Genomic DNA, 26,387 nt, shown 5'->3' on the forward strand with positions numbered 1-26,387 from the left:
ATAGTACTTATTGGTCATGAGAATATGTTATATAATTTAGATATACTGTAATATGTAAATCCTGCTTGGTGCGAGAGGTAACCAAGAGACCCACGATGATGATGACTTGACTTTTAAGGGTCTCTGTGAAAATGGGAGACAATTCCTGAGCGAGAATCATAACTGCAGTCCTTCACCAAGTATGACATGGGAAAAGCCTGCACAGCTAGCAAAAAAAAACAACAACAAAAGAAAACTGTTGTCTCATCCAGCTTCTGAATGATTTTATGATTGATTGTGTCCACTCGCACCAGGATTAGACACAGTTTTATTCACTGTAGAGATTTGACCTATGTAGGCTACTTTATATAAAAACAGCTTCTGACAAAACAATATTTCCTTCACGTTGCTAAGAACCAAAACAACAAGAACAATCAAATGAATGCAAAGTTGAATTTTACCATCTCCAGTGACATTAAACCCATATTGCATATGTGAAAATTGATTTTTATGTAATAGTTTTTGCAACCTGGGGCTTAATATATGGATCTCAGGGAAACCAAAGCCATCTTGAAATGGAGTCTGGGTTTGAAAAGAACCTTAGCTTCTGACGCGAAGTGCAAGATCACAATCAAAAAGCCATTTGCCCGAATGTTCACGAACATTCCTTTCCTTCTTTTTCATATATTGTGCCAAAGACCATTTTCCTTTTAAACGAGGGGAAGTGAAAGTGGAATTACAGAAGAATGACTCTTTTGCTCTGCGATGCAGTCATTGCATGGTTATAGTGTATACGTGAGATACGCACCTTTGAGTCATACTAGTTGTCTCTGCGATGACATGATGCAAAACACATGACAGCTTTAGTGGTTTGAAAGCCCATTTCATTCAAGGTCATCGAAGCAACTTGATGCAAAAACAATCACAAATCCATTTCTGTCCGCCTCCTACCAAATTGATGCTTAAATAAATCAATAGGGAAAATGTATATGCTACATGTATAACAGCGACTGATGGGCGAAACCATCTGGAAGACATTTTCCACATGCTGCACTTTGGTCAACAGGGGAAAACTGCTTCCTTTTGAGTAAATGTCATTTTAAAAATGTTTTTGGGGACGGTAACACAGTGGCGTGGCTGCGGCAGAGTCCAGAGGTTCGTTCGAATCGTAACTTTTGCTTTGTGAGTTTTCTGCAGGTACTTCAGCTTCCACCCATATGGCAAAAATGTGAATTTTATGTTCATTGAATAAACTAAGTCAGGGGTGTCAAACTCAGGTCCTGGAGGGCCGCTGTCCTGCATGTTTTCTAAGTCTCCCTGTTGCAACACACCTGATTCAAATGATCAGATCATCAGCAAGCTCTCCGGAAGCCTGACGTTGAACCTCATCATTTGAATCAGGTGTGCTGCAACAGGGAGACTTGGAAAACATGCAGGACAGCGGCCCTCCAGGACCTGAGTTTGACACCTATGCTCTAAGTTGTCCGTAGGTGCGAATGGAAGTGTGAAAGGCTAGCTAGTCCAGGATGTACCCCTCTTGTCCAAAATCAACTGAAATAGGCAGACGAGCTTGGATGTCTCCCTGTACGAAAATGTATTTTTATAGTTCACTAACTGGCCATGATGATGATCTGGAATTTACTGACAGAAGCACGGTTAAAATAACATGACAAACTGACCGACTGATGCTAACAGTTTGGTTCGGCTTGGAAAAAAAAATGAAGGACTCTACTAAAGGGGTCATCGCAAGCCATTACATCGATTATAACTTCATGTCGAAATTGGTTTTGATTTTGGGCTGCACATAATGCACATGCCAGAAACCGCTCCTAAAAATTGCTACAGCTCCCTTGCGGCTCAAATAGGGAGAAATGTATGGGAAATGTTCTTTTGCATGCTTTGTTTGAGGCATTTGATTCAAGGCTGATGATCATCACAAGATGTATATCCTCCTCATTCGTGAAGCTGTGTAAATTGTTTCTTGTTAATAATAGCAGCTTGAACATCTTGCTGTAGGCAGACAGTCCCTACACAATTGTAGCGAAAAACAAAGCAGAGCAAAAAGCTGAACTGTAAAGACTTGTCCTTTCTGGAGAAATGGTGCTTCGTGTTTCAGTCTTTTCACAAATAGCCACGCTAGCAAACATGTTGTGTGTGTCCACACGGAATTTGTGTTGTTTCTTTGCTGCCTTGGGGTAGTTGACAGCTGTTCGGTGTGCTACTTCTCGTCAGATTGCGGGCCAACGAGTTCCAGCATTTTTCACCGCTCTACCCCCCCACCCCCACCTCATCGCCGCTGCACCGAAACATGGAAATTGATGTTGTCAGTACCCGGTCCCAGCGGATGTACAGAATCAGCGCCATCTAACTTCCCGCGGCCGTCACCAAGCCCCATCACATGACAGGGTATGCAAGAGGCGAGGCGTAGGCCTTCCCGTTCACCCCAGCCAGCCTCTCGCCACCTTGTGCTGAATGATGTCACACTGTCAGGGATGCTGAAGAAGAGCACAACGGCAGCAGGCAGCAGAGATAAGCCCCCCACCCCCTTTCCCACCGACCACAGATTAAACAGCAGGATTAACCTCGCTACTCCGCCAGTACCACCATGGTGTCTTTCACCCCCTTATCTGCCCCCAACCTCCTCCTCCGGTTCTCCTCCAACATTTGCCACCATGTATTTAGACAGCTGTCATGTAGTTGGGGAAATTGCTTCCTCGGCCTATGTGGCTTTGCTCTGCCATTTTCTATTGAAATAAAAGAAAATGGAACTGGGTATGCCAGAGGAACCCCCCCCCCCCCCCCTGAAAAGGTGCATTTTTGTGCCGTCTCAAATCACTCATGAAATAGCTCATCCCCTGAAAAAAAGTCTTTGCATCGTTAAAATGTTCTCCATTTTGTCAGACAGTATCTTTGCATTTTTTTCTTGATACTTGTCACATTTAATAGCCTGATGTTTCAGCGACAACAAATATTGTTTTTTTTTCGAAGATTAAAGCCAGAAGCATCATAACATAGTCAAACAGATAAAGACCAGCCCGGGAGCAGCAGTATGGAAATGGTTTCTTTATTTCATGCTCTAATGTTCAGGGCATTAAAAAAAAAAAAGATAAAAATAAAAAAAACATGGCCAGATGTCACAGTTATTGGAATGAAATCTAAATCGAAACATACGAATGTATGTTCAACATTTGTATCAAAATGGAATGAAATGCATTTACATAATTTGAATGGAAGGTGATACATTTCAAATAGTCGGCCAAAGCCAATGTGGCACAGACCACCTGCAAAAAGGTCAAATAGTTGTACATCCTCTCATAGCCACTTTCCGTCAGCCAGAATTTTGTGAGTAAGGGTCATCCATGAATCCCTGCAAAATTACAGAGAGAAACAAGAAATATAACAAACACGTGATGGTTCAGGAGAATCTTTCGGAGACATCCCAGATCATACCTTTGTAGACTTTGTTCAGAAGGGTGAGAAATCAGGCTCAAGAGTAAAGTGGATGCGAGTTTCTGATCCACAACGTTTGTCGGGTTCATCCTTCAATAATTCCCAACAAAAAGTAATGTCACAGAAATTGTTTGAACAGTTATGCACAGATGAAGACGTTGAAAAAAAATCTCAAACTTGATGACCCATGCCTTCAAACACAAGGAAAATATAATCACTCTCTGAATTACTATTTTTAATTGTATTGCAATTCAGCATTGGTTTTGTCCTATTTAACAATGTCTTTTCTGTACCTTTTTTTGTTGTTATTAATATGATTGATTGCTCCAAAATGATGATTTATGAACCATGACTTACAATACTACAATTATTCACTACATCTGGCTTCCAATGCTTCTTTTCATGTGCACGCTTTGACTCATAAATTCGACGATTTCCAGGTCAAAACTATAAGCATTACATCACAGGTAAGGGTGTGCAGCCCCTCCAAGCCTTCAAAGCATTAAATTAGCATGGCATCCTTGTGTGTTCTCTCGCTGTGATAAGAGCCGGTGACCAAGAGTGCTATGACATTCCATTGATCCAGAAAATTGCTGCAGAGCCAGCCTTGAAATTAGTTTAAATTGCTGAATCAGAAATGTTATCCCGGATCCAGGCGAGGCCAGCGTAAACCTTATGCCTCTAATCCCTCCGCTGATGTGAAAAGTTGTCGAGGATCGTGTCACCCACCGCTCCGACTGATGGGGGAATTTGGACTCGCTGCGACACAACAAGACGCATACGAAGGGGGATTTGACTTGGATGGCGTTCATGTCGACCGCATTTGTGACTTGGGTGCAAATCTTGTTGTCTTCGGGAAGTTCCCTTTGCAATCTGCTCTGGTCTTGTGATTTTCCATTCAATTAAAGGCAGCCTGTGACAATATCATATCTCAAGCTCTTTTAGATGTGACTTGAGACAAGAATCGGTGCTTTAATGTACAGTTCAAGGTTTGGGAGAGAAGAGTTCCCATCAATCAGACACCTTGTTTTATCCTTTTTTGGATGCTTCTAAAACATCATCATTTGATGGAGAGAGAGCAGAAGTGGCAATTCTGAAAGCCGCCAATGGAGAATAAGCTCTGTTAAGAGCATCACTGAAGTAAACACAGTATTCAGGTCAAATATCTTCAGTCAGAGATGTAATCTCTTCTCTGTCTAAAAGGATTGGGAATATCATGGAGCCCACCTTTGTAGTCACTCGCCCTAAAATGGGACGCACACATCGATAATCAGGTTACTCTTGAGCCTGGGGAAAGGTGCAACTTTTGATCTAGCTATCTGGTTAGCTCGCTAGCTAGCTAGCTATCATTGTGGTATGGATTGTGTTAAGAGTAGTGTGTCCTGAGAAAATGGATGGCCCAACAATTGCAAATGTTAAAGCTGTCCAATATTTAACATCGTAAATCTTTGTGTGTTGTCAACACCAAGTTCGGCTGAGCGAAAGACTCTGGGATTTTGAATTTAGTAGCTAACTCAACTTTTCACTATTATCGAATGCAAATACAGGAGCAACCGGTCATGTTGAGTTTTGTATAAGCTAGGCCTATCATGTATTGAGCTAAAATATAGATGCAACACTGTTGTTTTGCACCCATTTTTCATGAGCTGAAGTCAAAGATACAAGACTTCCATCAACATCAAACTTAGTTGCAATTATCATCATGCAAAGCCCATGTTACAATCATCTCTATTACAATTTTTGGAAGCTGAATACATTCAACTCTTCTATGCCCAGCACACTCGCCGGACATGTCATGTGAGCATATTTGCGATGATCTGAAGTGGCGTATACATTCAGTATATTGTTCCAGCAGTTCCTGTCAATATCCATCAACTTAACGCAGCCATTCAAGCGGAGTGGAACAACAATCCACAGGCTACAATCATCAATCTTATCAACTACATGTGATGTGAAAGGCAAACGTTGGTCACACCTGATACTTACTCGTCCTTTGACACACCCAATAAAGTACAACGAGGGTTTAAAGCCGCAATGTACCAGATATGCTAACAGTTTTTATTTTATTTTATTATTTTTCTTTTACTACTCTTCTTTGCCAGATTTTCTGCCCGGTGGCACCATGGTGCCTCTCGCACGTCAGTATTTGTAACACACTAAACCTCTGGTTTGGGGGAGAAGACGCTTGATTGTCGGTGGCGCTATGTTTGTGTGTGGTATGCTGCCGACCTCTATGACCTTGCACAAGATAAGCTGTATGGAGGAGGGTATTTGAGATATCCATTAAAAATGATGAAAAGATGTGAAATACAACCACATCATGGATCCCTTGCTGTCACTTCACTGACCCTGAAGGGCATCAGTGTTGCGAATGTTTATTTCTTTGTCCTGAGACCCTGTTGAACACGAGCATCGGATCGAGACATCCATAACCTTGGTTGCCTTGGGAACCAAATCTGCTTCAAATGGACTAAAAGGAAGAAGCAATCCTCTGCGGCGTAATCAAAGATGCCCCAGACACACCTTTCAAACTGTATAAACTTAACACCTGTGGGTTGCAGTATTTCTTAGCCTTGCGGGAGTGCCAATACCGGTCACAAAGAGCTGGCGGAACTGTGAACTTTTATCATCCGAGAACGGCAGCCGCACAGGACACGTGATTATAACCAGTTTAGAGAAATAATAACATCTCTGTTTGGAACACAATGTGATGCTCTCTGCTCAGCCGGCACGTCTCTTTCACTTTGACACAAATAGAAAGTTCTGTTTTAAGGCATCATAACAGCCTTTCAAAGACACGAGCAAAGAAAAACGGAGCATTTTATCTGACACTTTGATGGAGACCTTTGCACAACCTCTGTTTGTTTACCACACTCACTAATGTCAGCAAAAGCGAAACTGGCCTTTTAGTTTCTCTCTTCTTGCTGGGAAGGAAAAAAAAGTTGAACTCGAAGTGGGTGAAGCTTTAAGTATCGTGCATAATCCCCTCTACTTCTGACAGGAATAAGAAACTTGCCCCTAAGAACACTCCACAGATTTTTAGGTTAGTGTGTGAAAATCCAGAAGGATAAGAGATTGCCCCAGTGGATACAGGCGGATTAGTGTATCTATTGATTTGTGTCATCTTGAGGAGCATGCAGTATATTACAAGCACATTAGAAGACAGTAACCCGGCACATTAAAATGTGAAGTGCAGGCAATGAAGGCTTCAAACGGCTTCTTTGCAACTCAATGAGCTCTTCTTGTCAAATTTGAACTTGAAGTCAATCAAGGACTTTTCATGTAATTCGATAATCGAGATAGACGGGGGTCTGTGTTCAGCTCACAAAGATTATATCAAGCAACTGCCCCTGAACTCTTGGGAGTATTTTCACCCTACCCATAAGAAAGATTCATCCAACTGAGATTTTTATGAATTCGCTAATGGTCTGTTTAGGTCTCATTAAAAAGATGTGACATGTTTATTAAAAATGTCCGCATAAATTACAGGGAATTAAAAATGTTATAAGGCTTATGATCATGTTAAGCTGTTGCTTGGCTTGGATATTGTAAGCACCACATACTGCGTTTGGCTTTATTGCACCAATAAATTTTATAAAGCGATTTCATCATTGTTAGGAAAGTATCTAAAAAAGATCTCAAAGTTTATTTTACTAGTTGAAGGTGAATTATACAGACATCTCCTTCAGTATCGCAGTCGGCGCATGTCGCACCAGAGGGACCATAAATAAATGTGCGTCGTCGCCAGTCAAGACCCTACCGTATAGGCTGAATATTTCATGTTGGCGCCAAAGCCCCATTACAAAAGGAAAGAAAGCATTATGGTTGGTTTCCCCATTCAGCAACGCTGCCCTGTCGTTAAATAGTTGCTGTGCAAGAATCTCCTGGGAAATTAAAAACATATTGTGCCACAATTTCCCTGTGACTCGCAAAGTCTCTTGGGAGAACACTTTTTCAAATTTCTAATAAAGGAAATGTGAAATTACAGTGAGGGGACCTGGCATTAATTAAAGTGGGAATTTCTGTGAGGTCAACTCCTCATATTTATCTGTTTACACCCATGGCTCAGTCGTGTGTAAAAGACTGCTTGGTGTATTGAGGTCACCGCTCAGGGGTGAAACAAACGTGTGGACAGTCTCAAGTATGATAGCGAGATGATTTATGTAATAATAAATGAAAATCAGAAGGGGATACAATGTTTTAGGGTGCAGTGGACCCTGCAGGAGGCAAGCAAACACTTTCCCGTGACTTTTTTCTTCCACATTACGCCATGAGGCTTTTTTTTTTTTTTACAGTTGCTGTTTAATTGTTCAATCTTAACATCCTCACCTAATTTGTGAAAATCACACTTTTAAGAGGCCGCGATTGCATTTTCTAATGATTCGCTCCGATGTGCAAGATTATTTCTACTGTCACAACCCCACGCGAATGTAGTTTGTAGTTTTGTGAGTGTAAAAGCTCCATTTGTGTTCAGTTCAGTCCCAGCATAGCAAACCGCTGTGCGTTCTCTGCACGGGATACGAAAGCCAGCCGCTAATGGTGCCTGCTGCCCTTTCACTGCTCAAAACTGCCGACTGGTTGGCAGACATACAAGTGACAACATATAGAATGTTGCACTGACTTGTTTTCTGAGTCAGGCCTGTGAAATAACAAAGCTGTTGGTTGAGGGAATAGAAATTGTCTCTGCCCAATGAAAATTGCACTTTATGATGAAACTGCCTTGTTATTGTTCCACAAAAAAACAAAACAACAACAATAGGTGACTTCGACAATTTCGAGTGACGATACAGTTGGCCTTGAACAGCTTTGACAGGAGGGTCCCTAGTGGCTTTGATGGACCGGTCATAGAACTGGAAATAATTTGATTCTCCTGAGGTTAAGTCTCAGCACTTGTACTGGTGTTGCATTGATCTCTTCGACAAGATCAATTTATTTCAAGCGGTTTCTGAAGTATCTGATCATTCCTGGTTAAAAGTGTTTCACGACATACGGCTGTTAAAATGTAGCCTCATTAACCGACATGACGAAGGAGATGAATATAGTCAAATTACAATAAAAGGTTGGGGAATTTTCTTTTGTCTTCACTGAAAAATTGAGTTTCCAAAAGTGCCTATTGTGACCCTATGGCTGCAATTCATTCAGTGAAAAATGTACAACAATGAAAAAAGTTTTTGTTGAATTTAATTCATTTTATTTCTTTCAGTGGTTGTGTGAAATAAAATCATCTGGATGATGATATACTTTTAATGTAAGTAAACTACACATCTTCTCAAAAAAAAAGTATCTGCATGCAGGTGATTTTATTTTTGTCAAGTGGTTGCACAGTGTAAGTGCTGGAGTAACTATTGAGGAACTTCATCAAATCCATCCATCTATTTTCAAATCCACTTATCCTCACAAGGGTCACGAGCACGCCGGAGCCTATTCCAGCTCTTTTTGGGCAGTAAGCGGGGGACACCCTGAATCGGTTGTCAGCCAGAAAATCCACGCTGGGGCCCAAATTCAAACCCACACCTTCTGCACCTGCTAACCAGTCATCCACCGAGCCGCACTTGTGACAATCTTTGAATGGTTATTTTTATGCGACAGACATTTATATTGCACCTTTACTACACGGAAGAAAATGCTGTGTTGAATTCACTCAATTTTATTTTGTCAGGTGGTTGCACGAAATCAAATCATCTGGATCCAAATACTTTTTTTTCAGTAGACTGTATATCTCCATCCATCCATCCATTTTCCGATCCGCTTCTCCTCACAAGGGTCGCGGGGGGGTGCTGGAACCTATCCCAGCTATCTCGGGCAGGAGGTGGGGATACCTTGAACTTGGTTGCCAGCCAATCGCAGGGCACACAGAGACGAACAACCATCCACACTCATGCTCACACGTAGGGACAATTTAGAGTGTTCAATCAGCCTGCCATGCATGTTTTTGGAATGTGGGAGGAAACCGGAGTACCCAGAGAAAACCCACGCAGGCCCGGGGAGAACATGCAAACGCCACACAGGGAGGCTGAAGGTGGAATTGAACCCGGTACCTCTGCACCGTGAGGTCGACGTGCTAACGTGCACTGGACCACCGGGCCGCCGACTGTATTTTATTCAACAAATGTATCTGGATCCACATGACGAAATAAAATTGAGTAAATTCAACAGCATTTTTTTCCAGTGTAGTAACGTGTGACAGATTAACATCAACACTTTGGTCATGTTGAATATAACAAAATAAAAGTGGTTTCAGAAGTCCAATTCCATTAGACCGACTTTTCTGTGCAGCTCAGCGAACAACAGTGAAAAACCAAGTAGGATTGATGGATGGTCCGTCCTAACTTCTCTTGTTTGTTTCGTCTGGGGTTTTTTTTTTTGGGGGGGGGGGGTTAATGACCCATCAAAAAGGGGGGAAGCCAGTGTTGTGGACCATGTTGGTGGAAGACATGCTTGCTTGGGTAATCCTTCACTTTTACTCAGACTTTTCAGAGCAACCCTTCACACATCAATACAAGGTGTCTATCCCCTTTGGGTAAGTTCACTTGCTGACTTTCCATCTCAGTATGAGGGCTCGCTGGCAGAGATGGAAGTACCATGAGAACACACTGACATTGATTTCTTCATTTCGCCATGCTTGCTAATGTATTGACTGCAGTGTTGATCAGACAGCGCTGCAGAGTAAACAGACAACGGAGAGAAATCAAACAAATAGAAGTCAGCGGCCGTAACCCTATCATTTCTTTGTTGAAGTTTGCTTCAGACGAAAAAACAAAACAAAAAAACCTCTCCTCACCCTCCTCACACTGTTTTTGTCTGTGATCTGCTGTCAGATGAATTTCAGGACAGAGGACATGGTGGTGGGTCGTGTTATTATGCTGATGTTGTCGGAGTGTAAACAATCTAGCCTGAGAGGAGACTCTTTTGGAAAACTGACTTTTGAATTGACTGTATGCAAATAGTCAGGAGTTCCTGCCCACCTGTCTTCGAGTGAAATTAAAACGACAACGGAAATCTTATCTGCCTATTTCTAAAAATGTATCTGAGAGCGAGCTGTTCTGAATTTCCAAGCCACTGTTTGGGAACAGTGCGACTTAAATTAATCACTCCCACACCAAGTCTCTCTCGCAGTGAGATGATCAGCTAGGTTAGCTGGAAATCCAAAACTCCTTTCAATCAAGGAAAACAAAACCATTTTTCTTTCCGTCTGCTTTCCCAATGCATGGAATTGTGTAATCGTTACCACATGCTAATAAGGCACGCACGGGCACAGTGTTCACAGACACCAGTCGACTGGTGTGTACCGAGGTGTATTTTTTCAGCTCGTTGTCACAGCGCGGCTGAAATAAAATAAACATGCTCTGTTCATGACATCTGTCGCAGCAAATTATAAATCTTGAGGAAAGTTGAGGAAAGCACAGCTAGTTTTCAGAGTAATGGCTTTGTTGTAATAAGTCATGTGTTATGAGTTCCGAGGTGAAAATTGGCTCATATAAAATCATGCTGTAAAAGCAACACACTGAAGCTACGTTGCACCTTCAGGAGAACAAACCAAATCATGTTTCTTATAATAACTGTAAAACTCATGATCCTGGAAGGCCCTTTAAGGGGAAATCTCGTGGAAAATTGTTTTGTTTTTTTAATTTACTTATATACAAATACTTGCATGTCTGAAGTGCCTGCTTAATCATCTCAGCAATTTGATGACCACAAGCAGTCCTTTCGATAGATATCGGATTTCCAACCTTATGACAGGACAGTGACAGCTCTTACTTATCGGTAATTACTACATGATATACGACTGAACACTGATGCACGAAAGGTGCCAGTTATAGTCTTGTTGAATCTCAGAGCAGCCTTTCTTATATATATATATATACACACACACACACACACATTTGTAGTTTTTTTACAAATCCAAAACATGATGATGAAAAGACATTATACTTTTTTCCATGGTGCCGAACTGCAAATATGCATTGACTTTTGTTTTAAGTTGTAATATCACCATCCACCACTACGTGGCAGATATGGCTTAGTTGCATTTAGACTGAGTCTTTTGCAGCCCTATAATACAATGTGAGTAGGCCGAATATATACATGTATATATATATATTTTGCATGGATCAATTACAATACATTACAATAATAATAATATTACCACCGACAAATCAACAGTCTCAAGATGACGTTGTGTGTATGTGTGTCTGCTGTCATTCAGCGCTCAAAAAGCTCAGTTGAGTAACTTCCTGTGTTGTAGCTGAGGTAAAGCGTACCGTACATGGTCGCAGCCTCACTCTGAGGCAGAGATTGCCGACAAGCAATTTAGTCCATTCCAAGGAGATCAAAAGCAAAATGACAGTGTAGTGTGTAGCCACAGCAAGCCTTCGATTATTGTGCGAGCCGACCGCAAGCAACTTCTTTAACTGGCAGTCAAAGCGCAGGCAGCACGCTTGGGGATTGACAAGACGGTGAGCCCAACATCAACTCTTTGTGAGCCAAGCTGAGCTTTGTCTGCAGGATATCAACAGTGCATATTAGGTTACTACATAATGAAAAACGTAAAAGGGTGGAGACCATGTCATCGACTTCGAACGGCGCATGGAGTAAATGCTCGTTGCCTTCTAAGCTTTGATGGGAAATGTTTGGGGGAAAAAAAGTTTTAAGCAGCATAAAATGAAAGAGTACAGCCGTGTATATGCCAGATATTGATCATAACTTCATAAATTAGCATTGTGGTAGTTCTGTTCAGAAATGACTTGGCCGTCCTAGATCCAATGCCAGACCATTCCTGAGTTTGGCAGAGGGGCTCGTGATTTTCACTTATGAGGGTTCTCCTCCATGACTGTTAATACGATGAATGAGTGGATGCGGAGTCAAATTTTACAAAACTGTAATTTAAAACACCTTCTAACCTGATTATGAACACAGAGTTTTGAGCAAATGTTTGACAACAAAGGTACATTTTCAATGAACCGAGTCTGATTGATGCATACAGGGTAATTATAAATGTTTGATCATGAGTAATTCTGAGCGATTAAACACAAATGTGGTGTACCACTTAAAAGTTAAATACAACTGAACTGTACTTAACAGGCTCTACTTTCATGACAGTCTGACCGTGCACATGGGTCAGGTGTTCATTCTTTTGGTATTTTCACAGACACGTCCAGGTAGAAATGGGTGTTTGCGCTGTAATGGGAGTGAACATGGCTTTTTTTTGGTCAAATTCCCTTTTAAATTCAGCACAGGAGAGGCATTTGGTCTACATGGCGGAAGTAAAGTACATTTGAAAGCAACTGCAAAATGATCTTCACTTTCAGATGATTTAAAAGGGCCAAAATGAAGTGGGAACTAACAAACCACCTTCTACGCATGTTTGTGTGTCCGCGTGTGATAGGTGCAAGATAGCTTGATGATAGAATTTTCGTCCTCTTTTTCCTGTAATGTGTATATGTAACTAATGTCGCCTTTTAGTGTGTTTTTCTCCGGCTTCGTTTTGAGCTTTCAGAATCCTCCTCTGCCTGCAATGTGTGCCCTCCTGACTCCCATTTGGCACAACTACAGTTCACATGCCAAACATCTGGGCAGGTGGCATGCCGCCACGCAGCCGGGCCAAATATTGGGTTCATCTCTGATGTGCAGACATTGTTGCTTTCCTCCCTTCACTTTTAATAGTCTGCCGCTTCCGTTTGTCTACCGTCTTCACTGACTTCCTTTGTTTTTGTTGTTTTGCGACAGAGCAGCCGAAACAGAAATAGAGGAAAAAGCTTCTAAAAAAAAGGGGGGGGGGGGCTTGTCCTAATGTCACACTTGATGAGGAAACACTACAAATGTATATCTGTAAGTGTGTGTGTGTGCGTGCGTGTGTTTTACATGAGCTTTTATAAAAGCTGTGATGTGTACACCAGCAATTTTATTGCGAATGTGCCTGGATTACTCATAAACTATCTCAATATACATTTGAAGAAATGCGGTAATTCATCCTGTTAAAAATCTCATGCCTTCTCAGTGGTGCACGTCAACAAACAATAGAAAGGAAGGAAGGAGAAAAGAAAAACCCAGTGAAAGGTTTCTGTTAGGTCTTTCAGTTAGTCCTTAAATATCTTCCTTAACCCTTTCAGGGACAGCGGTTATTGGACAGCTTATCATGTTATCAGGTTACAGGGTGCATGAAAGGGTTAATTATTTTCCCTTTAATTCATGTGCAGTGGCTGTCATTAGACCAGATAGGTGGCATTTACCCTCAGGTCAAACTTCCCTGGAATCTGGCTCAGCGTCCAGCTCTGTCTAATGATCTGTGAGATGTGCTTTGGACCCAAACAGGCTCTTTAACAACCCGCAGCAAAACCATTATCAGGCTTGTTTGTTTCGATGATTCACGTAGAATGAAAAACACCCCCCCCCCCCACCCCGCGTTCTCATATATGTTCCATGCTATCCTGGCAAATATTGTTTCTGTGGGAGAAACATCCAGATAAGTCAGCCTTTGACCGGATAAGTGTGTGCACTTATTGCACCACCTTGTGAATAAAGTGTTGCATGGCAATAGACCACCCGGGACAATACATCCAGCTTTACATTTTCTACAGCAAAAAAAAAAAAAAGTGCACCCTGGACAGGCCATATACAGTATAATTTTGAGTCTTTGGGTGTTTTTGGAAGTCAGAAGTACCACGAGAGAACCCACACGAGCACAGAGAGAACATGCAAACTACCACACAGGAAAGTCAAAGCTGAGATTTGAACCTAGAACCTCAGAACTGTGTGGCAGATGGGGTACCATTAACAGGTTAAGGTTTCTCAACTGCGGTGGTTCTTAAACTTGTTAGAGCTACGGAACCCAACCAGTTTAGATGCACATTTATCAAACCCTTCATGACTGAAATATACAAATTCAAGAAGTGTTCCTTCAGTTTTGCCAGTGCGAGACGAGAGTTGCTCAACTTGGCATGACAAAGCATGCAGATAGGAGGCTGAGTCCCATCGCATTCTGTGATACATGTGAATCAATGAAGTACATAATCGTCTGACCACTTAATTGTTTATTTTTTTGCTCAACATAGCAGGTATTAAAACATTCTAAAAATATCACACATCGTAATATCACGACAGTGACACGTTGACTACTGAGCACTGACTGGACAAGCAATGTAATGTGATCATCTGCAGCCGATGATAGCCAACCGGGCGTGTCATACGGTAACTAATTGGCATGTTGAGTCGGGTGTGTCTTAACCTCCACGGCAAAGGCTCCGTCGAACCCCTGAGACCGATTCGCCGAACCCTTGGGGTTCGATCGAACCCAGGTTAAGAACCACTGATCTACAGTCTTCGGGACAAAACAGTCCTCTGACCTTTACAAGATCAGTGGTGTAAAAAAACCTTCCGGAAGAAGTGGAAATGGATTAAACGACTCCTTTTTATTTATTTTTTCCAGTTTCAGTTCCTTTCAAGTGTAATGGCCAAATGTTCCAATATTTTTTGCCCCACAGTGTTCAGTATGCCTGTTGGAGCTGATTTTGGGTGTTCGGAAAGGTACACCCCGGACTAGTCACAAGTCAAAAGCAGGGCAAGACAAATATAATCATTCTGAATGACCTGCAAACTCTTTAGTCTTTATTGAATCATCTGCATTTGTTGCGGAGGACATACGGAGAAACTCCACACAGGAGGACCGGATACAAGATTCCGACCCAGAACCTCTCGACTGAGAGGCAGGCTTGCTTTCCGAATGTTCCCCGTGCGCCAGCTGTCGATACTCAAACTCATGTATCGATTTGATATGCAAAACACAACTTCACAACTCCGATTTGCATTCAGTATTATTTATGCGCGCCTGTATATGCCCCCCCCACCCCCCCAAGTCTCTCCCATAATTCGTACTGATAAATGTTGAGCATAGATAGCATATCGGCCTCTTCTCTCCAGACATTTCATCCATGTTTCGACAGCATGTGGCCCCAGTCCAACATATCCCCCAAAGTTTGGCTGTGAAAAACCAACCGATTAGACGTCTTGGCTCTGGTGAATACAAATAAAAAAAGGATGCTGCGGGAACTGTATCGTAGTTTCTTCTGGGGAGGTTTTTTTTTCATTATTTTAGGTGGGAAATGAAATCCTGTGTAAATGACGGAGGTGCCTTGATTAAATAGGAATATGAGAATGTCCGCAGACAAAGAAAGTCAAAAGGTAGACGAGCGCACAAAGCGGGATGATTCAGCTGCGGGTTTCTCCTCGCCGCCTGTCCCCTGGCACACTCATCAAACAGCGAAGGGCAACTTGAGGTGAAGTGCAAAGCGTAACACCCATTTCTCTGCTATGCTAATGTGTTCTTTGCTATCTTCACAGACATTTGTTGAAACATTCCCCGTCAATGTACTGCACCCACACCTCTTCAATGCCATCGGCTAAAGCGGCTCGGAGGAATAAACAGTCACCACTCCAGCTGAAATAGAATAGGAGAATAAATAATGAGTGCCAACAACAACCGTGCTGAGTGTCATAGGTGAACTCAGCGTAGACATAAAAACAGCATGGACAAAAGTATTGGGACATGCAGCAGCATCGTAAGCTTGTGGTCGGGACAACTGTCTCATAGCACCGAGGGTTGCGTTCAAATCTCTTTTCTGGCCTTCCTCTGTGGAGTTGACATGTTGAGTACGTTAGATGCAAATATTTGTACGTTTTTCTTTTCAGTGTTGTCTTAATATATTCCTTCGTTACCTACCTGAATGAATAATATAAAAGTTGAACATTTTAAATAAAACCGAGCGGCTGAAGTTGTCTCTGCCGATATCTGATGCAAAGGATTTTTCACTTTAAAGTCCCTATGAAGCGATAAATTTCTTTTTCATTTGACACACAACAGAGTGTTGAGTGTCGTGTATAACTCGGCCAAAATCAAATGAAACTATATAAAATGATGCTTGGAAATTATGTAAAATGAAGACTCTGTCTCGCTAATGCTCACAAAATGCTAATAAATACAATTAGTGTCGTCGTGATGACCCTTTCAGCAACAGAAATTTGAACAAATGTTGGAGCAATACACTTTAGCAGACAAAGGTAAATAGAACAGTACTCAGAGGCATGTCGCACTAGTCAACAGCTAATCAGAGATGACTTGATCTGTCCTTTAACACATTTTTGATGCTTATTAAAAAAATGCCTTTACCTTTTTTTTTAGCACATCAAGTTTTTGAGATATTTAATTGTTGTATCTAATTTTAACCTATAATAGCTTGCACAAAATGGATTTTACCATGTAGCAATGACGTTTAAGACAAAAATTCCAAAAAGTCCCTGTTGCTGGACCTAACCTTTAATTCATAAATAATGGTAAATATATTACATATGAATTTATTGTTGTTCTATTATTATTATTATTAATAAAGAGGTAGTTGAGAAACTCCTTTGTGGGTGTCTGTCTACAATATACTGCTCCCTGGTGGCCAAGGAGCACACAATGACAATGGTTCTGAAGCAAAGAATGCAAATTATTTTCATTCTATTAGGTCATTACTGTATGTTTTAATGAACTTTAATAGTCTTTTTATTGTATGAAAAATGGATAATGATAATAAAATAATAATAATAATAGTCATAGATAAAAGCGTTTCCATTCATTTCAATGGGGGAAGATTTGAGATACGGGTGTTTTGAGTCAAAGTCATATCTCAAAGCCCCACTGTATGGAAAATAAGATGCATAGATGAATAGATTATTGTGTATTATCTGATTGAGCAGGGTTGAAAATTAAAAATCTGACAAATCATCCAAATGGACATTAGTGTTTTCAACCGGCTGAATCCAAAGGGGCATATCTGCGACTGGAAATTCTGAACGTAACAATTCTTCGGCATGATAAATTAGTGGCGTCTGAATGTTGGCGGGGGTCCAACTCAACCAACCGTGATCCTGTTATGTGCTGCAAATCACATTTAGCGCCCTGGTGAGGTTGTGGCCTTGAATTAAGTGCAGACCGCGGTCACGGGAAACTGTGAGAGTTGTAAAGATGGAAGTTCTATTTCGGAGTCGCTGTATTGTGCTGGAGAGCCTGTCCATTTCCAACCTGTTATTTCAAGAGCATCTATCACCGATCCATTAGATGAGTGTGCATGGGTGAGTGGCAGGAAAACTCAGTGGCACAAAAATGGGAACATCGAGGGAGGGCTTGCTCACTGCGCTGCACGCTGACTGCGATGCTGAACTTATTTTTGATGCTCTGTTGGACGGACCGGAAAGAGGGCAGGGGATGAGTCACAACTCCCACAAAGTTGACTGAAACGAGCCCCGCAGGTTTGACAACAGACTTAATTTTACTCTATGCGGTGCTGGAGCCAAACGTATGCGGCTTCAAACGGTCAAGTGGGTACAACAGCTTTTTATGAAAACCTCCCTCCGAGTGAACACCGAACAGTGCCAAATTCATCACGTTGGATGATCATCCTATTAATCAGGGAGCCTCGGCGGACTACTCCTAATGCTTCCGCATTCATTTGAATTTGTCATGACTATTTGAGGAAATGATCACATTTATCACGCGTGTTATTCCGCCCAGCGGTAGAATGATGACAAACCACTAATTGGAAATGATAGAGCTTGCATGGATGGCCCTATGAGAAGCTACGAGTGAAATTGAAACACTCAGCTGTGTAATGATCTACGGAATATGTGTGCGCAGTAACATAGTGAGCCGCTATGCCGAAATTGTAGTTTATGTTCGGCCTGCTCTGCTCGGATTTGTCACTTAGCCAAAGTTAGACCTGTCTTTAGGCCAACCGCTGATCTCCCAGTGTGACGACAGTGTGCTTATGAAGGTCACGATAGATTTGTGTTTACCAGCCACAGCATGTGATCTCAGTGCGCGAAGCCATGATAAAAGTAATCTGCTTGACTTTTGATGAAGGATTATTTCAACCCGGTTTAATCACAGAAAACGCAAGGATTTAAAAGAGCTAAATGAAGGGGCACTGCAGCTTTCCAAGATAGTGGAAGACCTGAGCTAAATCAATTGCATATTTGTGTTTTTTTTTAAATAATAATGATTCCAATTTCGTGTCCTGATAGGGATCTACGGATATCCCATTCCATCTTTCGGTTTGCGCCAACACTGAGGTGTTTTGAACTGAGCCAAAATAAATAAATGTCACCTTTAGTCAAATATTTAGGTCAAGCAAACATACCTCTCCATCAACCAACCCCAATGTCCATGTTTTCATTTTAGTTTTTTTCTACAGAGAACCTATTCTTGTTTTTGCTGAGTCTGTGGTCAGCACATCTGCCTCACAATCCTGAAATTTAGGTTTGAATCTCAGTTCAGGCCCACCGGTGAGGAGTTTTCATATTATCCCAGTGCTTATTTTTTATGTGGGTTTTCTCCAGTTCTGCAGGTATCGAACAAACAAAAAACAAAGACCAACTCTAACACCAGAAAAGGAATACAGTACATAATAACAGAAAGTACTGCTAAGTACGAAGGAATGTTCGATACCATATTTTTTCTGACCGATACCAGTTTGTTTCAATACTCACCGATACCGATTTAACACAGAAAATTTGTAAACAATGAGCTTTCTTTGTGACGCCGATGATGATTCGCTGATGTGTCAAACAGCCACAACATAGCGCCGCCTACTGCTGAGGAAGACTTTTTGGGCCTTAAGTAGCGGTGTCTGGTGTCGGCATCACCATAAGTTCAAGATAGCTTAAAATAAACCAGTACCTGTATCAGTACTCACCTAACCTGAGGAAGTACGACTGGCCGAAACTTAATAAACAGCGAAAGAATGAGCCGAGGAAGAGTAGCGCCTCTGCGGACCGTTGAGACAAAAACAAAACAGCAGTAAGGGAGGAATGTGACACAATGGACGTTTCAATTTCTGTATCCAGAAAACATCATGAAATATTCTGCCATTGTGGAGTTAACTATGCTTAGTTTTGATTGACATTGTGACATACAGTATATATTCGTTGAACAATATAATTTCAGATGTTTGGTCGGGCTTCCGTCAACATCTGGAATGAGAAGGTACACAGCCATTTCTAAGATGATTACTTGAGTCTGTTCATATGTCATGAATATCCCATGATACAAAACTATCGCACAAATGACTTGAGTTATGCAGAGCTTCACCTTCTGTGTGATGCGGCCGCATGTCGTGCATATACCGGTAACCCCAAATCTTCTCTTCTGCTGTCGAGTCAGCATGCGTAATACATCATCATGTATTAATTATAAATTTCTGGTAGAATACACTGTTGTTTTTTTTTAAGTGCATCAAGAAGGACAACGGGAGTCTCCCTTTGGTGTATAAAGTTGCATTATTTTGTTCCAAGTATGATGAATCATTTGGGGGGGGGGGGTTTCATAACATTCCCTGCTAAGTTCAAAATCTGGTTAGTTTTTACTTTATCATCATTTGTCATCTTCTTTTCATGTATATGTTGCCATATTCTTTCAAGGTGGTGCACTTTTGTTGTCTGTTAAGTCCTCTTTTGCTCGGGTGCAGGTTAAAGAGGAGGGCGGGGGCCGTGATGGCACTGTCTCGACGGAGTTGTTAAATATTTATCCTTAGTCATGGTAAACTGATTTATTTATATTTTTAGTTGTTTTGCAGGAACATCTCAGTTCCATGATGCAACCTATTTTAGTTTCCTTGCTTTTTTTTTATTTATTAACTTACTTGTTAAAATACAAAACATTTTTATTTATCGGATTTGCACCAGCCAGTAAACAGTTGGGGAAAGACCCGTGTAACATGAGAAAATGCTCCATTTATTTTGCTGATGGGAGGGATGAAGCTGGATTTAAAAGCCAGGAAAAAAAGAAAAAACACACTGGGCGCCCCCCAAACATCTTGAAGAGGCAAAATAATTGGAAGACCTTGCCATGGTCTCAGGGGGAATCATATGAATATATCAACGTCCTCCAGTGTTGAGAGCAGACCCAAGGTGCTTGGTTGTGGCACTTTTCAGCATTTCCGAAGCAAAATCCTCCTTCAACTCTGTTGCCCGTTCCATCAGGGGAAGTCCGCCTGTTGGACTTAAGTGTGTCAATGAACGGTTGAGAGGATCAGCGATAAGTGAAGCTTACCTCCTCGGCTACTCTGCAACAGCCAAATTGAGATTAAACCTTTCCAAGCTAGCAGCACATGTCACTCAGACACGTACTAGAATTTCTGGGGTTCCCACCCCCACTTCTAAATATACTCGCTGGACATGCACAAAAAACACACATAAAAGCAATTCAATTAGAAATCACAGCTGTCAATGGCGGACATTTCAGTTCAAAATCAAAAGACTGCAAATGGGAATGCAAAGAGTAAGAATTCTCAAATGAGCATTGAGGACTGGATTCAAAATCCTCTTTCAAAAAAAAAAAACAAAGTGGAAAAATTACAATGTAGGCTAATTCAACTTCTGCGTGGATGACCTACACTTACTGTACCTGTATGCCCCCCACCAATGTCTGGGCATGCTCTTGATGAGATGATGGGTCTCTTGGTTACTCCCCCCCCCCCCCTCCCCCAAAATTGGATCAGGGGATCTGGCAGCTCCTGAGCAGGCTTTTCCATTCCAGGTTCCAGAACGGCTCTTGCTTGGCCTGGCATGGCTTCTGTTACTTTTCCTTTACAACAGTCGGCAATCAATTGAGGTAAGGCGGGATCAACAGAACCCTTTTTTAAGCCTCCACTGCACACATCACTAGAGGATTTCACGAGTGGAAAGTCCCGGGCTGCTTGTTTCAAAATAGGAATCGCCATCGCATGCAAATTATAGCCCATTCAATGCACAGAAACTTTTACACAGATGTAAAATCAATTTCCAGGTTCAAACCAGCATGAAACAGACACCTCCCACCAAGATGTAAAAATACAGAATATACAGTGCACGTATATTGGCTTTTACATGTCAAGTCAAGTCAAATTTATTTATATAAATCTTAATCACAGAAAAAGTCTCAAAGAGCTTCACATGCCCACAGTTGACAAATATTAATGACATCACTTGACCTCAACCCGTAGTAGTGCAAGGAAAAAAAAAGCATCTTGGGGAAAACTAAGAACCCTAGAGAAGGGGCAGCAGATGGGGGATTCCCCCTCCCAGGACGACCAGGCTGCAATGGATGCCGAGTAGGCAACATTTAATGCTTCATATGATGCTATACAATGTTGGTTGAAATAGTTTGAAAGTACATCCAATCAGATGAAGCACTCCAGGAAGACGCACTCAAAGAAGTGGGTCCCGGCCTTGTTGGTCAATGCAGAAACCTCCACAGCAGCGCCTCCGGGAGGTATTATATTGCAGAAGTGTTATTTTAGTCATTCTGTCAGGATTCATTTCCTATGAAGGCAAACATTTGGCCTCATCCTTTATACAAACTGTGCACTTTGTTTAAAGGACACAAAGCAATTACTGCAAAAAAAAATTAAAAAATCCCCCTTAACCCACATTACATGGTTCATATTTCCTTCTCTAATCGGAGTTGCCTCGGCAAGGACTGTACCCTGCACCTCCAGATTTATTGTCAGAAGTAAACACATTGGTGGCGTATAAATAAGGCCTTTTGTTGGTTTGCAAACAGACTTAATTTACTGTATGCTCGGTGCACTCATTTGGCGGATCTGTTTGATGTCAAAGTCAGAACACATACGTCAGCATGATTGTTATTTGTGTCTCGGGGGGGGGGGGGGGGTCTTGGTTGACTCCCTTGCCAGGACATTTCCTTTTCTCCAACACTTTCATTACCGGCCAGCGTTTTCTTCACTAAACGAATCCAGTGGATTTTCGTCACTGTGGTAATGAATGCCTTACTCAGCCGTCCATCAAGGTTTCCACTCACAGGCCAGTATATTAGGTACAACGTAATTTCCAGTGCTGTAAAATGATAGCAAATCATACACACACACAAACATCCCAATTACATCCATCGAACCATTTTTTATACTGTTTGTGAGTGTGAGCCACAGCCGATTCTAGCTGACTTTGAGCGAGGGGTTGGCTACTCGCTAGACTCGTCACTAGCCAACCACATGCAGATGTGCTAACCACCAGATCATCACTTTGTCTTGATCGATTACATACGCAACAAAATATTGGAAACAGATTTCAGTGGGATGTGGATGCCACCACTACCAACAATGAACCTTTTGTTTCCCCCCTGGTTTGTTTTTTGTTTTGTTCTTTTTTTTTTGCCTATGGATGTGGATTATTTCACATTATTAAGGGAGTTTGCAGCAAGGGGTTTTGCCACTCCAATGTCTTCAAAGTATTTCAAAGTGGATTGGATTCAACATAATGGTGCGGGGAAAGTTTGGATCTATGTTTTGAAAGTAATTACACAAAAACACACTTTGAAACAATAACGGGATGGAGTTTACTTAGCTTTGCATATGTGTTTCAGGTCAATGCAAACTGATGCTGGACTTGGCGATTGGTTGTTGAGTGATGTATCGACCTATGCATATACGCCATGAAGTCCAGCAAATCAACTTTTGAAATTTAATCAGTTGATCCGTTCCCTATTTCATCATCCTGCCATTGTGATTAAACCCAAATGAAGTTGCTTGAGGGACTGGATAATGATTCCTTCTTCGTAAAATGAAATGCACCTATAAGAAGTGACATCTTGGCTATTTATTATCTCCAGTGGCGTCCTTGCCTCTGTCAGGGAACACGGCTCCAAAGTGCTACAGCAAGCTGGTGAACCCACAGATCAAGAAACGCACTGCGAGCAAGCACAGCAACATCAGTTTTATTTTACTGTTATTTGCTGACATCAACGTTTGGGGGACCGTGGGTAGACCTGATTGCTTTTCCTGCAATTTACTGCCATGCTTTTTTTTGCCCATTTCTCTCTGGAACTCGAAGACTTGTTTGTTCCTTATCATAATATAACATAACCCGACTTTTCCCAAATGACAGGGCTCATTTGTACAATAACAGCAACAAGTCCAATTAAAACATAATTAATCACCGCCATTGTGAGCAGTGGATACTGACCGTATCCGGATGTTCATGAGAGACATTCGGTCACTTGCACGGACAGAATGTCAGCTTACTTATTTATTTTCTACACTCATCTCAATCTCATTCTCATCCCATCTAGTCCCCGTCAGCGCCTTGAATTTGTCAAGTTCATGTTAGGTTGTGTTTTCTGGCAGGTTTACACCAGATATGGGAAATGCTACACCTTTAATGGGAACAAGACCACATCCAGGAAAACCAAGCAAGGGGGAATGGGAAATGGGCTGGAGATCATGTTGGATATCCAGCAGGATGAATATCTGCCAATATGGAGAGAGACAAGTAAGCCAGCAAACATTTTGAGTCTAATGTAATCTCTTACACTACTGCTTGATGTTGAATTAGCATAATTGATGAATAATAATGGACATCATTTTGGGGGGAATGTACTGCAACTCTTTCGGCCAGAATTTGTAAACTGATGAGAAAACTTAGCCATACCAACTCTGAACCCATTGACTGAAAATTGTTAGTATTCGAGTCAACACTTGGAGGTCATACATAATTCAATTCACGTGGCTGTTTTCACTTCGATTTGTAGCAAGTTTGAATCCATCCCACACGAAATAATCGAAATACAGTTACCAGAGATTGGACACGCCAAGGTCAATGCCCAATACGTTTTCGAATTAGAAATGCGGTATTATAATCAAGTCCAGTGCTAAACTGTACCATCATCAACAATTAGTTCACCTCTGTTTCTTTTGAAACCTAAAACAATGAAACACTCAATTGAAATGTGTCCCCCCAACCAAAAAAAAAAAAAGCTATAGAAAAAGAAAAAAAATTACATACTTTACCGTTGGACGCTAAAACATGTTGTCTCTTGCCAGGTGAACTGTGTTTTCGTGCACTTGGATGATTTTATTTTTGCAGGCAAAAATTTGAACACATTTTTAGATGGTGTCATAAAACTCAACTTCATTCCCAACAATTAACAGTTTGGAAGACAGTCTTCAAATAAGAGCCTTCAAGTCGAAGTTTCCTGTCAAACTAAATATATTGTATCGAGAATTACGCGTTGTGTACCACATGACAACTACATGATGTTGCCTGATACAAAATGGATGCAAAATGCCACGGACGGGCAAATGGAAAGTATCAGTGTTGCTGTGCTATCACCCTTTAAGCAACTGATATTTGAACACATGATAACAGTGAAGCAACACAATAGATAAAACAATACAATACACAAAGGCATATATTATTTATCTTCTGCAAAAAACAACAACGAATACTACTGCAGCTTACTGAGTCACTTACGAATGTAGAATTTCAAAACGACAGTATCTGTATGTCTGCATTACACTGCTCTTTGTGACTAATGCATGCACATCCTGTAAGTGGACGCAAACACAAAAACACATGAAAAACACAATGGAACAATTAAGTTTGTCAAATTAGGTTCCACTCTACTGGCAACCAAATCACTGCTGCCAAAAACAAACAAACTGGCATATATGTCAAAATGGTTGAAGGTATAGTTTCCATGTGCTTTTCACAACAAACTTATGTTTCATTAATAGCATTTCAATCTGGAGTTTGATATGTTGACATCACATTTCCATTTTCCTCTGAATTTTCCATGCCTTGCGTGTGCCCCATTTTGAAGATGAGACATCTCTAGAGGCCGGAATCCGAGTTCAAATCCATAGTCAAGATGAGCCTCCTTACATTCACCAGCTGGGCTTCGGTGTCTCGCCAGGCTTCCAGACCTTTGTTTCATGTCAGGAGCAAAGGGTAGGTCTTGATCGTCGTCATCGTCAAGCCCACCCACAAGCACCATCACAACCATACTGGTTTAGTCCTGAACAGTTCACCTCTGCTGGCTGCCTAGCTAATAAATCTCTATCCTCAGTTGACATATCTGCCCCAGCCTTGGGGGAACTGCCGCTCCAGCAGCAAGGAGAAGTTCCCCGGATACGACACTTACAGCATCAGCGCCTGTCGCCTACTCTGCGAGACCAATGAGGTTGTGCGAGTGTGCAACTGTCGGATGGTGCACATGCCAGGTATGATCTGAATATGTTGAGGTTTTACGTTTCTCGCCTATACAGAGTGTAAAATATACTTTGCTGTCATTTTGGCAGAAACAATCAATAGTAGCTCTGTGTTTAGCATTTTAAAAAAGTACTTTCAGTTGATTATTTGAATGGTACAAAATGTCAAACACTCAAATATAAAAAGAGAGTGCTAACAAGAAGCTGTGGTAGGCCACAACTCACGCACAGATGCTCACACTGAAGTACAGTATATGGCCAACTCAATTCCAACTCCTGATGTCGCTCACTTCATCCTACGGCTGAAAGGCATACATGCTACATGCAAATACTGCAGCACACGAAGTACTGGAAGTAGTTTCAGCTTAGTATAGTTTTTTTGTGAAAATGATTGAATTTCATCCTATAGAATACTACTTTTTACACCTACAGAAAGTGACAGTTATTGATACATTTCAAAATGTACTTCTTTGGGCTTGATTATTTACATGTACCGTATTTTTCGGATTATACGTCGCTCCGGATTATAAATCGCAGCAGCAAAAAAATGCATAATTAAGAAGGAAAAAACATATACACTGTATAAGTTGCACTGGAGTATAAGTCACATTTTTGGGGGAAATGTATTTGATACAACACCAAAAACATACATGTCATCTTGAAAGGCAATTGAAAATAAAATTAAAATAGAGAACAACAGGCTGAATAAGTGTACGGTATACTAACATTACATGACTGACATGCCTGGTAATGTCAGTAACAACGTAACATATTAAGAGTTATTCAGATAACGCTAGCATAAAAAACATGCTAACAAGTTTACCAAACTATCAGTTTCACTCCAATCACTACATCCAATGAAATTTTCATCCTCTGTGTCACTTTTAAACAACTCCCCCAACTCGGGAGGTAGACGATGCGCCGCTTCCTCTTCTACGTCGC

General features: G+C 41.4%; 1 protein-coding gene across 1 annotated transcript in view; it reads left to right on the plus strand.

Moving 5' to 3' along the window:
• asic4a (acid-sensing (proton-gated) ion channel family member 4a) overlaps window positions 1-26,387 on the plus strand; it is a 90,043-nt gene that overhangs the window by 48,568 nt on the left and 15,088 nt on the right. Inside the window, exons 2-4 of the mRNA XM_086123989.1 lie at window positions 23,583-23,727; window positions 25,058-25,185; window positions 25,304-25,457. Coding sequence (XP_085980115.1) covers window positions 23,583-23,727; window positions 25,058-25,185; window positions 25,304-25,457 — 427 coding nt within the window. The remainder of the gene's footprint in view (window positions 1-23,582; window positions 23,728-25,057; window positions 25,186-25,303; window positions 25,458-26,387) is intronic.

The sequence above is a fragment of the Hippocampus guttulatus genome, chromosome 11, assembly GCF_054856545.1.
Source record: "Hippocampus guttulatus isolate MCC_2025c chromosome 11, RoL_Hgut_1.0, whole genome shotgun sequence".
NCBI lineage: Eukaryota > Metazoa > Chordata > Actinopteri > Syngnathiformes > Syngnathidae > Hippocampus > Hippocampus guttulatus.